Below are 14,797 nucleotides of genomic sequence, written 5' to 3'. Positions count from 1 at the left end.
GGGATGAGGTTGGTAGGTAGGAGATGGGGGTGGGGCTTGAGGTGGGAGGAGGGGATAGGTGGGAGGAAGGACAGGTTAGGGAGGCGGGGATGAGCTGGGCAGGTTTTGGGATTGCGGTGGGGGAGGGGAGATTTTGAAGCTTGTGAAGTCCACATTGATACCATTGGGCTGCAGGGTTCCCAAGCAGAATATGAGTTGCTGTTCCTGCAACCTTTGGGTAGCATCGTTGTGGCACTGCCAGAGGCCCAGGATGGACATGTCGTCTGAGGAATGAGAGGGGGATGTGAAATGGTTCGCGACTTGGAGGTGCAGCTGTTTGTCATGAACCGAGCGCAGGTGTTCTGCAAAGCGGTCCCCAAGTCTCCGCTTGGTTTCACCGATGTAGAGGAGGCCACATCGGTGAAACCAAGCGGAGGCTTGGGGACCACTTTGCAGAACTCGGTTCGCACTAAACAACTGCACCTCCCAGTTGCGAACCATTTCAACTCCCCCTCCCATTCCTCGGACGACATGTCCATCCTGGGCCTCCTGCAGTACCACAACGATGCTACCCGAAGGTTGCAGGAACAGCAACTCATATCCCGCTTGGGAACCCTGCGGCCCAATGGTATCAATGTGGACTTCACAAGCTTCAAAATCTCCCCTCCCCCTACCGCGTCCCAAAACCAGCCCAGCTCGTCCCCTCCTCCCACCTCAAGCCCCACCCCTATCTCCTACCTACCAACCTCATCCCGCCCCCTTGACCTGTCCGTCCTCTCTGGACTGACCTATCTCCTCCCTACCTCCCCACCTACACTCACCTTTACTGGCTCCATCCCCGCCTCTTTGACCTGTCTGTCTCCTCTATCCATCATCTATCCGCCTCCCCCTCTCTCTCTATTTATTTCAGAACCCCCTTCCCCTCCCCCATTTCTGAAGAAGGGTTTGGGCCTGAAACGTCAGCCTTCCTGCTCCTCTGATGCTGCTTGGCCTGCTGTGTTCATCCAGCTCTACACCTTGTTATCTTTAACTTGGCTGTGGTGTGTAGAACCAGAGAACATAGTTTCAGAATAAAAGGCAAGCGGTTTAGGACAGAAATGAGGAGGAACCTCTTTGTTAAAGGGTGTTGAATCATTGGAACTTTTATTCATTCATGGTATGAGAGCATTGCTAGCTACGCCAACATTTTTTCCCATCCTTAATTGCCCAGAGGGCAATAAAGAGTCAACCACATTGCTGTGGGTCTGGAGTCACATGTAGGCCAGACCAGGTAAGGATGGTAGTTTCTTTCCCTAATGGACTTTAGTGAACCAGATGGGCTTTTATGACAATTGAAATTGGATTCCTGGTCATTATTAGACTCTTAATTCCGGGCTTTTTTTATTGTTGAATTCAAATTCCACCATCAGCCATGGTGGGTTCCTAGAACATTCTGGATCGCTGGATTAATACATTAGTGATAATACCACTAGGCCGTCACCTCCCTTGTACTCTGTTAAATAACTATTAAATAATTTAAAGACCTAGATTGATAGACTTGAAGTTACTAATGATATCAAGGTTTATGAGGATAGCACAACAATATGTCTTGGAATAACCAGCGTTACCTGAATGCCAGAGCAAGCTCGAGGAGCTAAATGGCTTAATCGTATCCTTATGTTCCCGTGTTCTGGACAGATAAGTGGCAGAGGATTTTAGGATTTAGGAGGGGTATTGAGGAAAGGTAAGGCTATGAATGGACACAGAGGTGAGGATAAACATTTTAACTTAGAGACTTTGGGAGGTTGGTCACTAGTGTAGGTCAGCAAGAACCGAATGATGGTGTACAGAACTTGGTGCATGTTAGGATGGGCATCTAGGAATTAGCTGAACTGATGTTTACGGAGTTGTACTAAGTTTTACATAGATGATTTGGAGTTGGGGACTAAGTGTGATGTGTCAAAATTTGCAGATGACACTAAAGTGAGTGGTAGAGCAAAGTGTGCAGAAGACACTGGAAGTCTGCAGAGGGATATAGATACTCCAAGTGAGTGGGCAAAGGTCTGGCAGATGGAGTACAATGTTGATAAGTGAGAGGTCATCCATTTTGGTAGGAATAACAGGAAAATGGACTATGTTTTAAATGGGAAAAAAATTGCAGCACGCTGCTGTGCAGAGGGACTTGGGTGTCCTTGTGCACGAATCACTAAAAGTAGGATTGCAGGTGCAGCAGGTAACTAAAAAGGCAAATGGAATTTTGTCTGCCATTGCTAGAGGGATGGAGTTTGAAAACAGGGAGGCTATGCTGCAGCTGTATAGAGTCCAGGTGAGGCCACACCTGGAGTACTGTGTGCAGTTTTGGTCTCCTTACTTGAGAAGAGATATACTAGCACTGGAGGGGATGTAGAGGAGATTCACTCGGTTGATTCCAGAGTTGAGAGGTTTGGATTATGAGGAGAGACTGAGTAGACTGGGATTGTACTCATTGGAATTCAGAAGAATGAGGGGAGATCTTATAGAAACACATAAGATTATGAAGGGAATAGATAAGGTGGAGGCAGTAGAGGTTGTTTCCGCTAGCGGGTGAAACTGGGACTAGAAGGCATCGCCTCAAAATAAAGGGAAGCAGATGTAGGACTGAGGTCAGGAGGAACTTCTTCACCGAAAGGGTTGTGAATCTGTGGAATTCTCTGCCCAGTGAAGCGGTTGAAGCTACCTCACTGAATGTTTTTAAGGCAAGGCCAGATAAATTTTTGAACAGTAAAGGAAATAAGGGTTATGGTGAGTGGGCGGGTAAGTGGAGCTGAGTCTCAAAAAGATCAGCCATGATCTTATTAAATGGCGGGGCAGGATCGAGGAGGCAGATGGCCTACTTCTGCTCCTAGTTCTTATGTAATAGATGAGAGTTTTGGCAGAGCTGGGACATGTCACATGTTTGGAAGTCTGGATTTCATGATGGGAAGAATATGGGGTCAAAAATTTAATTTGGTTAAATAGAATGAGATGGCTGTAAATAGTTTTGTTCAACTTGAGGATAGAAGTGGTGATTAGGTGAAAATTGTAGGTTGAAGAATGTTTTTATGGTCCTTTCTAAAAGCAATTACTTTGCTCCTAACAGAGTTTTACAAAAGGAAATTTAGCTTATTTAAAACTGGATGCTGAACCTGATATACGAAACAGTAATGAGTTTCCAAAAGGAATTGGGCAGGCATTTGATGAGGAATAATGATTAATTCTGCACTGTAAACATTGGGACTGCTTAGTAAACCAGAACAGGAATATATAGGGTTGGTAAAAACTATGTGCAACGTTTGTCAATTTACACAATAATTAATCATCTGGGCCCTCTTCAGGAAACTAGTGCACAGTGTGAGTGAAATCTAGTTGGCACATTTACTGTATCTTCATCTGTAAGGTTGAAAGTGAAGCCTCAGTTGTTTTCCTTGAAACCACTGATCGGCACATACTGTTTCACTGCAGAACCTATTTAGTCTCTGTATTTGAAATGAGCATTAATATTTCTTCATGTTCCTTCTGCTCATAGTTATTATCATAATCATCATTATCCAGGGATGGAGGTGGAGATGGTGAGGAATCATGAAATGCAGAATTTGACCTATTGTGTGAGGAATAGTCTGATCATTTCTATTTACCTAATTACTGATAGTGGTTCAATAATTCTTTGAAGCAATGCTAATATTAAAAAAAGGTCTTGGTCACTAAAGAATATCCATCAAACTCCAACATTCATATCTGAGTAGCTGTAATGGCACTACCATCATTCTTTGGTCCACTGGCAAAGAGGCTGTCATGTCCTTTGGAATACTGAGGGTCATCTCTTGCTATCTTTAATCTTAAACCTTCAAATCTAACCAAGTATTCATTCAGCTTTATTTGGGTAGAAGCATTCACTGCTTTTTGTAGTCTGTTCTTATATCCTGAACAGGACAGTCAAGAGAATACCAGAGAGATTTGCTAATCTTAAGGTTTATTTAAATTTTCAGTTCTGTAATTTGATAAGTCATCCCCATAATCTATTCATCTCACTTTTTAAAAAATGGGATGATGTCACTCTTCAATATTTTTCTGGCACAAAAAAATAAGTTGAATGTTGCCAGACTTTTGTGTTGTTAGTGCCTCGATATTTCCATCATTAAATTATCAGCTGAGGTTTTTGCCAACATTTTATTTCTTTAATAGTAATAACTGAAAGCTGCCCTCTGTAGCATCCTCTGACAAAATGGCAGTTTCCTGATCTGCGGCCCATGAGATGAAGTGACTGTGTTGATGTTGCTTGTTCTGTTTAGCCTATACAATGAGGTATGAAACAATTGACCAAGTACTTTTTTTAACTTCGGATTTGTTGTGCAGCTTATCCAAAATCCAGTAATAAGTGAGCAGAATTTCCTCCAATCAAGTATTCTCCTCAGTGCCTGGTACAAACTTATTTCTTAATTAATGACTTATTCCTCCACCCTGGCTATTATCTCAACTGAACCAGACTATTTAACCTCACTTTCCTTTTTCACCAATGGCTGAACTTCTGCCGCCCCCGTCACTATCTCATCCATGTTCAAATTACCTATTTCCATCCCTAAAAAAATTGCACTGCTTCAGACAGTTCAATATGTGCCTGATTTTACTTCCAGTTTTGATAATTTCAGTGCTCACTTGACTGACCTTCCATTCATACACTTGATAAGTTCTTCTCCAAAGCTCTGCTACTGATACCTTTGGAACAAAGCCTATTCACTTTAACTCCTATTCTCACTGACATGTTTTGGCTCCTGCCCCAATAATGACTCAATTTTTAGATCTCATCCTTGCTTTCGGTCTGTTTCATGGCCTTACTCTGCTCAAACTTCACAACCTCCTGTAGACCAACAACCATCTCTGTGCTCTTTCAATTTTGACCTTGTGCATTTCTAAAACATGTTGATCAGACATTAGTGGCTGTGCCTTTACCCTGGACCTTAAGCTCTGGAATTCCCTCCCTACATTTCTCTACATTTCCAACTTGCCTCCTTTAAGACACAACTTAAAAACTATTTCTTTTAATAAGCTTTCAGTCATCTTTCCTCATATTACTTGACTTTGTATCAAATTTTGTTTGTTTGATAATATGGCCTCTTTCAGCACCATAACTTTTCTATTGTTCTATAATTTGTGAATCACCTTTCAAGGTTTTATCACTAAGTACTGAAAAATAAAAATAGGATAACAGTTTGTTTGGGCTGTTTGTGGCACTGCTATGCAATTTTTAGCTCAGCATTGATTGAATTTTTTTCAAGTTAGTTAAAAATTAAATCTCATTATTCAGTCTACCTGTTTATTTTAGTTACTAACAAAGTGATTTTGGCAATGTCAAAAAAGTATTGAAATAATCCTGCACTTAACTAATTCAATGTATGTAGTGACAGCGTAATGCATTGTAAGTAAATTGTTAATTGCAAAATCAACAATGCATGTGTTTTTTCTGCTTTTCATTCAGCACTATAAACAAGCTGACTGTGTATGATAAATATATTTCAAGGTAGCATGAAAGTTGTTGGTCTATGAATTAGAGAGTTGTATAGTATAGCAACAACAATTGTGCATTTCCAGTTCTCATTAACCAACCCTTGGTGGCTGTGCCTTTACACTAGTGTAGTGTTTGAATTTTAAGTTCTTTCTCTGTAAATTAAATCCGCTGTGATTTTATCATTCTTCAAGTATTTCAATACTGTGTTGGCCATCAGCAAACCTCACTTTCTTTAATAGTGTGTTCCAGCATCAATCCCCTAGAGAGAATCCTTTTGTATGTCTCCTCACCAGAATGATTAAAATTTTCACTGATTGCTATTGAGTGCCCAAAATAAAAAAGTTGTGGACATGTAAGAGGCTACAATTTCATCATATATCTGTTGTGATTATGCTTTGGCTTTGAGATGTGCATTTATCCTTTATTTTTATGGAGGGAGGTTGAGACAGAGTTGCAGAGCACTCTGCTTCAAAGCCCATAAAGTAAACAGCTTTTGAGGCCTTGGGTATTTTTTCCTGAAGTTGGAACAATAGAGGCAGCCTGAATGGGTGGGGTCAAGCTTCCACAGAACCACTGTTTTGAGTTTCATATTTTCAGCAGTAGTTGCTGAGGTCTTGAAGCTACAGTACATATCTCCCTGCTACCTTCTGCCTCAGTTTTCTCTTGATGTGTTTCCTCCTGAGTGGAAAATTGCATGTGAGACCGTCTATTTTACTGAATTTACCTTCGCCAAGGCTGTGTTTATGGAAGGTTACTATATTGAAACAGTTACTGTTTTGTAGTTAAATAATTTATTATTCTGTTAAGTTTTCCAACAGAGAAGTTATTCCAAATTTCTTCTTTCTTTTGTTATATTTTAACAATAGTGTATCAATAAAGTGTGTTTTACTTCAAGACTGGTGGTTTGACCAATTGATTCGACCAATAAAATTGCATCTGGAACACTACACCTGGCACTTGCCTTTAAAATAAGAAAAGGTTAGGGTCTAGGCTATCGTAGAATCATAGAGTCATGCCTCTTGATAAATTTTGAAGGGGTTTGGTCTGGTCCATAACACTGTACTCTCATTCAGGTTGTCTGTAACTTTTGTGCGAAGTGGAATAATTGCACTCATAAATTAGTGAATATTGAATGTAGTTCTTGTGTGTGGAGATGGGAGGGAGGACTGTTGTTAATCTGTGGTGTCCTTGGTTCAAAAGGCTGTTTGCTGTACTAAGATACAAAGAAAGAGTTCTGGTTCCTAGCATGGGATTGCCTTACTTTGATAAGCAATAACAAGATTGCATTCAACTGCTGAAATATGGTTTATTTTTATTTTTAAGCCCAAAAGTTGTGGATGAGAGCTGTCTTAGACCAACATGGAATCTCAAAATGGATACTTTGAAGACATTACAGTAGATTCAGAATCTGAAAGAAGTCCACATTCTGGCAGAGCGAGTACACAAAGCAAGTTTGTAACAAATGGTAATAACTCATGTAGTGATAATGCAAAGAAAATCAATCTGCCTCAAAGCAGTGACAGCACAATGAGAGATCAAGGGAAGACTAAAAAGAACATGGACTATGATAAAAATAGTGACTCCTATTATTCAGATGATTATGATGATTCATCATATACATCTGATCAGTGTTGCTCAGAATACTCTGCATCCAGAACACCTAGTCCAAGGAGAAAGGGACAAGCAAAACAGAAGAAGTCCAGCAACCCTAGCCAGAATCAAGGTAAGCTTGTTCACTTCATTTGTAGCAATAGTTTAAAATCATTTTTGGGTTGAACATTACAATAAATAACTGTTGATATAATGTAATTTTAAAGAAAAGTCAATATGGAATTTAGGAGAAAGTGATTCAGCCTGAGCAAGTCCCTTAAACAGATTAAGGATGACACCAAGTACCAAGAGAGATATTCCTTACATTTACTGTGCTTTGAACTTGCAAAGTCTGAAAGGTTCAATGTGCAAGATACTAAATAAAAGAATCCAGCTTAGTACCTGGTTTGAACAAGAAGTTTGTTTGAAAAATAGAAAACTTAGAGTAAAGTTTTACGAGCCTGTTCTATTCAATTCCAATGAATAAGGCCTCATCCACTTTTCTCCATAGCACACAATGCCTTCATTCCAGGAACTAGTCCAGTGAACCTTTGTGAACTTTCTCTAGTTCAGGTGCATCTTTCCTTTGATAAGGAGACCAAAACAGGACTGTTTCCCCAAATAATTTTGTATCTTTAGCAAAAGGAATACATTATGCTCACCCCTCATTCAAATCAGTAATTAAGATTGCATTTGGTGATAGTCCCAATTTCTGATCCTTAAGGTAAGCCACAAATTTCATCTTGCTAGCCTGAAAGTGACCCATTTGCCCTTGCTCTGTTTTCTATCCATTGCCCAATCCTCAGAATATATACTGTCACAATCACATGAATGCTAGTTTTGTTTAATGTATTTTAAGTGGCTTTTTGAAAGGTCAAGTTCATGACACTTATTGGTTCCTGTTTATCAATCTTACTAGTTATGTCTTTAAAAAATCCAACTGATTTATAAAACATGATTTCCCTTTAATAAATCCATGATGAAAAATTATTGCAAAGCACGTTGGATAGTTTGTTCCATTAAAATTGTTATATAAACATAAATAGTTGTCAACTCTGTTAAGTCCACGTATCATTTCAGTTAAAAAGATTGCTTTTTTTGGGAGGAAGTAATACACACAAAGAGCCAAATGGAGGTTGCCAAGGGCTAAAACTGAAGAGAGGCAGGTAATTGGTGAATTATTCTGATCCTAGGGAGGTCCTTATAGAATTGGCAGGTACAGAAATCATAGTTAATAATAATGCAGAAAGTGGGACTGACTTGATGCCAAAGGGAAAAATGGTGGGAGTGGCAGAGCACAGAAGACACTAGAAATCGCATAGAAGAGCGGGGCAAAAAAAGTGAAATAGTAATGGATGACTGGAGAATGAATAACGAATTGAAAATATAAATTAAAAATATAAGAGCAGAGAGATTTTGTATTGCAAGTCACTCTGACAGTTTTTGAACTGACAAGTGGTTCCATGATTTGTAATTGGCCTTGGGTTGAGATGTACTCCAGTCCCCCCAACATTAGTTTTTTTCCCTATGATTGTGTCCGTTTCAGATCATGTGGCCATCTAATTAGATGGTTGTGTGTTCAGGTATCAGTAGAGAGACTTAACCACATAATCTAGAGTGACACAGGTGTAGTACTGAGGCTTTGATGCATTGTTAGAGGAGATACTTTGTGGATGTAACATTAAACCAAAAAATATGGTGGCACTTTTCAAACAAAAGAGGTGTTATCTCACTGTTCTGGCCAGCATTTATCCCTCAGTAAGCACCACTGAATCTAGATTTTTCTGGTGATTTTTCGCAGTGTTTGGAGGATTTTGCGGTGCATGCATTTAATGCGGTTGCCCACAATACATAGGTTACCACACTTCAAGAAGTATTTGACTATTAAACACTTAGGATGTCCTAAATTTTTAAGTGCTTTAGAGTTATAGAGATCTACAGTACAGAAAAAGAAAAGCCCTAACGATTCTCATCCGATGTTGTTATGAGACTACCGCCTCTGATAACACCAAAATGTTTTGTAATTGGAAGCAGTTTGGTTCTCAGTGTTTCTTAAAGATTAATTTACATTTTATTATTTTTATATGTTGACTTTTAACTTGACTATTGTTCAGTACTGCATAATGTTGATTGCACCAATTTTTTGTTAGACCTGTTGGGAAACTTTGTTTTCTTTTAGGCTTGAAACTTGTAACTTACTTTTAAAAATTTCCTGAAAGATGTAATTGATCAATAGCAGATGCTAACATTGACTGGGAAATAAGATAGTTTAGAGCTTGGACGTTTAATCCTTTCCTCTGAGTAATTCACGTGTCACTTAAATTGATGTATGCCTGGAAGTGTAATTGGATAAGCATTTCTATATTGCCTATACTGTGGAAAAATGCAATATTAAGATTCATAAAATAGGAATAAGATGATTAAAACAGAATTGAAGTGACATCGAAAATTGTGCCAATTTAGTAGCCTGATGGTAACAGTCCTGATTGGTCTCTGGTCTCTTTCCCTTAAGTGCGTGCTTCAGCCCTTGCACCTGCTCTTGCCTCACCTTGCCCTTCGTACCCAATGAATAGCAGAAGAAAATCCATATCCATATCTCTTAACACTATTCTAATATTTCTTTCATTACAGTGAAGGAAACTCTCAGAAAATCTATTTGAAATAGTATTGCAATTTACGTAAGTTCTTTTGATGATTAGAACATAAGAACGTAAGAATTAGGAGCAGGAGTAGGCCATCTGGCCCCTCGAGCCTGCCCCGCCATTTAATAAGATCATGGCTGATCTTTTTGAGACTCAGCTCCACTTACCCACCCACTCACCATAACCCTTAATTCCTTTACTGTTCAAAAATTTATCTAGCCTTGCCTTAAAAACATTCAGCGAGGTAGCTTCAACCGCTTCACTGGGCAGAGAATTCCACAGATTCACAACCCTTTCGGTGAAGAAGTTCCTCCTGACCTCAGTCCTACATCTGCTTCCCTTTATTTGAGGCGATGCCCTCTAGTCCTAGTTTCACCTGCTAGCGGAAACAACCTCCCTGCCTCCACCTTATCTATTCCCTTCATAATCTTATGTGTTTCTATAAGATCTCCCCTCATTCTTCTGAATTCCAATGAGTATAATCCCAGTCTACTCAGTCTCTCCTCATAATCCAACCCTCTCAAATGATTCAGTGAGCATGCGTCATCATTTCTGCATCCTGGTTTTCATGTCTTTGGGCATGACTGACATCATTAAATCAATACTCCATATGTCCCTATCTTCATAGGACATAGCCTCTGAGAAGATTTCTGGTTTTCGATCTGATCTGTTTGTGTGCACAAGTTGACTAAAGCATACAAATACACGAGAGATTTGTGTAGATTATTACATAAAGACACTACAGAATGCATGATGTATTTCCTGCCTTTTTTTTCCCCTTATGAAATCACATTCCTTTAACTGTTCTGGACTGAACAACATCTTGCTCTTAGGCATGTGTGTGATGAGCCCATCATGAGGATTTTTTTCTCTAGGAGCAAAAGTAGGCCATTCAGCCCATCTGTCATTCAATGCGATCATAGTTGCTCTGATAATGCTCAACTCCACTTTCCTGTGTTTGCCCTATACCCCTTGATTCCCTTACTAATTAAAAATCTGTCAATCTCAGCCTTGAATATTCTTAACAATCTATCCTTGACCGCAATCGATGGTAAAGAATTCCACAGATTTTACCAGCCTCTGAGAGAAAAAGTTCGTTCTCATCTCTGTCTTAAATAAATAACCCTTTACTCTGAGATTATGCTCTCTGGTCCTATACTTCTCGACAATGAGAAACAACCATTACACATCTAAGCTGTCAAGCCTCCTAACAATTTTATATGTTTCAAGAAGGTCACCTCTCGTTCTTCTAATCTTCAATGAGTACGGGCCCAGCCTACCCAACTTCTCCTCTTAAGAACATTCCTCTATGATGGGATCTACCTTCTCTGTACTGCCTGCAATGCCATTTTATCGTTTGTTAGATAAGTAGACTGAAACTATTCACACTATTCCAAGTGTGGTGTGACCAGTGTCTTGTATAGTTTTAGCAAAACATTACACTGCATTCCCTTTGAAATAAAGGTCAACATTCCATTTGGATTCCCTATTACCCACTAAAATTGAATGCTAGCTTTTCGGGATTCACGCGGAGGATCCTTAAGTTCCTGGGTGCTCCAGCTATTTTGCAGTCTTTCTCCATTTAAATAATATTCAGCTCCTCTGTTCTTCCTGCCAAAGTACATAATCTCATATTTCAATATCTTATTTTCCATCTTGCCAAGTTTTTACCCACCCGCTCAACCTTGACATTTTGTATCAACATCACCACTTGTCTTCTCTCCTGTTTTTTTTGTTATCTGCAAATTTGGTGATAGAACATTCACATCCAAGTCATTAATGTGATTGGGGCCCCAGCAATGATCCTTGTAGCACTTGGCAGTTATAGGGTGTCAACCTGAAAATACTCCCTTTATCCTAACTCTCTGTCTTTTATTAGTTAGGCAATCCTCGATCCATGCTAAAATATTAAACCTTAACACCATGAGCTCTTAGTATTGCACATAAGGCTACTTACTATCAAATGCCTTCTGGAATTCCAAATACTGTATATTACATCCACTGGTTCCCCTTTTATCTGTCCTGATGTTACCACCTTAAAGAACTCTAATAAATTTTTTTTAGAATTAGAATCACTACAGTGTGGAAACAGGCCCTTTGGCCCAACAAGTCCACACCAAACCTCAGAGCACCCCGCCCAGACTCCTCCCCATATAATCCATCCAATCTACACATCCCTATGGGCAATTTAGCATGGCCAATTCACCTAACCAGCACATCTTTGGACTGTGGGAGGAGACCGGAGCACCTGGAGAAAACCCACGCAGACACGGGGAGAATGTGCAAATTCCACACAGACAGTCGCCCAAAACTGGAATTGAACCCGGGTGCCTGGCGCTGTGAGGCAGCAGTGCTAACCACTGAGCCACCGTGCTGCCATCTGGCATGATTAACAGGCTTGTTTTTCCCTTCATGAAGCCATGTTCACTCTAGCCAAATGCTCTGCTATTATGTCTTTTTATAACAGACTCTTTAACGTTTTCACTGACCGGTGTTAGGCTAGCTGTCCTACTGTTACCTGTGTCTGTCACTTTTGACTAAGACTGTTACATTGGCAATTTTCAGATCTTCTGGGACTTTTCCAAAATCTAAGGATTCTTGGAAGATTACTACGGCAGCATCCACTATTTCTGTAGCTTCCCTCAGTATCCTAGGATGCAACCTATCAGGAGCAGGGGAATTATTAGCCTTTAGCTACATTAGTTCCCGTGGTATTTGTTCTCTGGTGCTAGTTATTGTATTTATTTTCTGCTCACCTTTTGTCCTTTGATTTAATCTTGTCGGAATGATGAGTGAGTGGAAGGTGCTGCCAGCGTTGGATATAGGCGTCAGAACTTTTGATGTGCTATGGTTTGTCAAGAACAGAAATCCAGTCAGGAAAGCAGTAAATTATTAAGTCTGGAGATAATAAAGCATAGTGTGGGGAAGGTTTCCACAGCAAAAAGACTAAGACAAGGACAGTAGTAAATGGCATTTCAGAGATAGCAGTCTTTGGGAACGATATAGGGATAGGATATTTGGCTTGCTCAAATATAAGGGTTTTTGAAGAGAGGAAAATAGAAATACAGCACAGTCAGTTCTGCTATATCACATGTTCAGTCAACGCGAATTAGCTGTAATACGATTGATGAATAGTGGAACGCTATTTCTAAAATACGAACTTGTGTTGGCTATAACGTGATTTCATCGGTGCAAGGAGAAGTATGCGTTGACATCACATAATCATTTCTCAGGCTTTGTTATGAATGTGTACAATGTTAATGCCGAAAGAGTCTCCGCGCCGGTGTCACGTGATCATTTCGCGGGCTTTGTCATGAAGTGCTTTCTGTGAGAGCAACCTCCTACCCCATCAAGTCATCTTGATATTTTTTTCAAGGTGAAGTGTTAAACTTGCTTTTATTTCATTATTAGATATGAATTAAACAGTTATTCAAATTATGCTATACTTTTGTGTTAGGCTTTTGAGTGATTTTTGTGCGATTTTTGAGTGATTTTCTTTGGTCTGTCCCAACCCCCACTTTTCCCATAGGCTCCATTATTTCTATAGCGCGATTTTCTATGACACAATCTTGCACAAGAATGCAACTATCATGTTATCGCAGAACCAACTGTATAATAAGTTTAAAAATGCAACTTGTCTGAAGTGCCTTGGGATATTTTATTATTATAAAGATGCTGTCTGCCTGGTGGTCATCCATTCCCTCTCTGCCTGTGTAGTCTTAGCTCATGGAGTGACCACCTCTCTGCACAAGCTGGAAACACTTCCTGCACACATTCTGGTTCCAGACATTGGAATTGTGCCCGACTTCCCACATTGAGCAGGACGAGCACACTACAGCCTTAAGCTGTTCGTCCTGTCTCAACTCCCAAATTTAAACCCTAAGATTGTCCAAACCCTTCGACTGCACTTAAAATCAAATAATACTCATTAGTCAAGGCCCTTTTTCTCTGAAGCTCTGCACTATTTTACTGGTAACCTACAAATCCAAAATAAAGACCTCACAAACTTAGGAGATAAAAATAGTACATGTACTTTCTTGACCTTATTCACCAATCAGCTGCTTCTTGACCCGCATCACTTTTTGACACTCCTCCCAGACTGCTTCACTGTGATGCTGACTGCAGACCACTTTTCCCAGACTGCTTCACTGTGATGCAGATTGTGGAAGCAGAAGTAGGTCATTCGATTCGTTGAGCCTGCTCCGCTATTCAACATGATAATGTCTGAACATCTATCTCAGTGAATTACTCCCGCCGTCTTCCCACACTTCTTGACACCTTGAGCTTCTAGAAATCTATTTATTTCTCTCTTAAGTATACTCAGTGACTTGGCATGAAGGCCTTTTGTGGTTCAGAATTCTAAAGATTTACCACCTGCGTGAAGAAATTTTTCATTTCAGTCTGAAATGGCTTACTGTCAATCCTGAGACCTTGACCCCTTGTTTTTGAACCCTAATCAGGGGGAATATTATTCCTGTATCCAGTCTATCCAGCCCTGTCAGAATTTTGTGTTTCAATAAGATCACCTGTCATTTTTCTAAACACAGTGTGGACATGTCCAGTTGATCCAATCTTTTCTCATAAGACAAATCTGCCATAGTCCAGTAGGACAATTCAAAAAACCAACCTTCACTAATCTCAGGGGTAATTCCTACCAGTAAAGATTCTGCTTGTGACTTTTTTTTCTGTGTCAGTGATTGACATCAGATTTTTCCACTGGGTGGACAGGGGGAATATTGTCTAAGGCTCTTGAGTAGATCTGTAGCTCGGGTTGTGGATGCTGCAGTTGGTTCGCTCGCCGAGCTGGTTTGTTAGTTTGTTTCTTTAGTTTCATTATCCTGCTGGGTAACATTAGTGCAGCCTCCAATGAAGCGCTGTTGTGTTTTCCCGCCTGGTATTTAAACTCTGGGGTCCGTTGGATTTGATTACCTAATTTCTGGTTTTCCTTCACAATGGTGTGTGTATATACAGGGTCTAGTTCTATGTGTTTGTTGATGGCCTTCTAGGTGGAGAGCCAGGCCTCTAGAAATTCCCGTGCTTGTCTCTGTTTGGCCTGTCCTGGGATTCTGGTGTTGTCCCAATCGAA

The 14,797-nt window shown here is 40.1% G+C and overlaps 1 protein-coding gene across 2 annotated transcripts in view; it reads left to right on the top strand.

Moving 5' to 3' along the window:
• lca5 (lebercilin LCA5) overlaps positions 1-14,797 on the top strand; it is a 78,079-nt gene that overhangs the window by 5,224 nt on the left and 58,058 nt on the right. For both annotated transcript variants that reach the window (XM_048597254.1, XM_020528217.2), the window contains exon 3: positions 6,803-7,202. In XM_048597254.1, coding sequence (XP_048453211.1) covers positions 6,839-7,202 — 364 coding nt within the window. In that variant the 5' untranslated portion in view covers positions 6,803-6,838. The remainder of the gene's footprint in view (positions 1-6,802; positions 7,203-14,797) is intronic.

This window comes from Rhincodon typus, chromosome 5, assembly GCF_021869965.1.
Source record: "Rhincodon typus isolate 14 chromosome 5, sRhiTyp1.1, whole genome shotgun sequence".
NCBI lineage: Eukaryota > Metazoa > Chordata > Chondrichthyes > Orectolobiformes > Rhincodontidae > Rhincodon > Rhincodon typus.
This window is presented reverse-complemented; position numbering and strand designations above follow the sequence as displayed.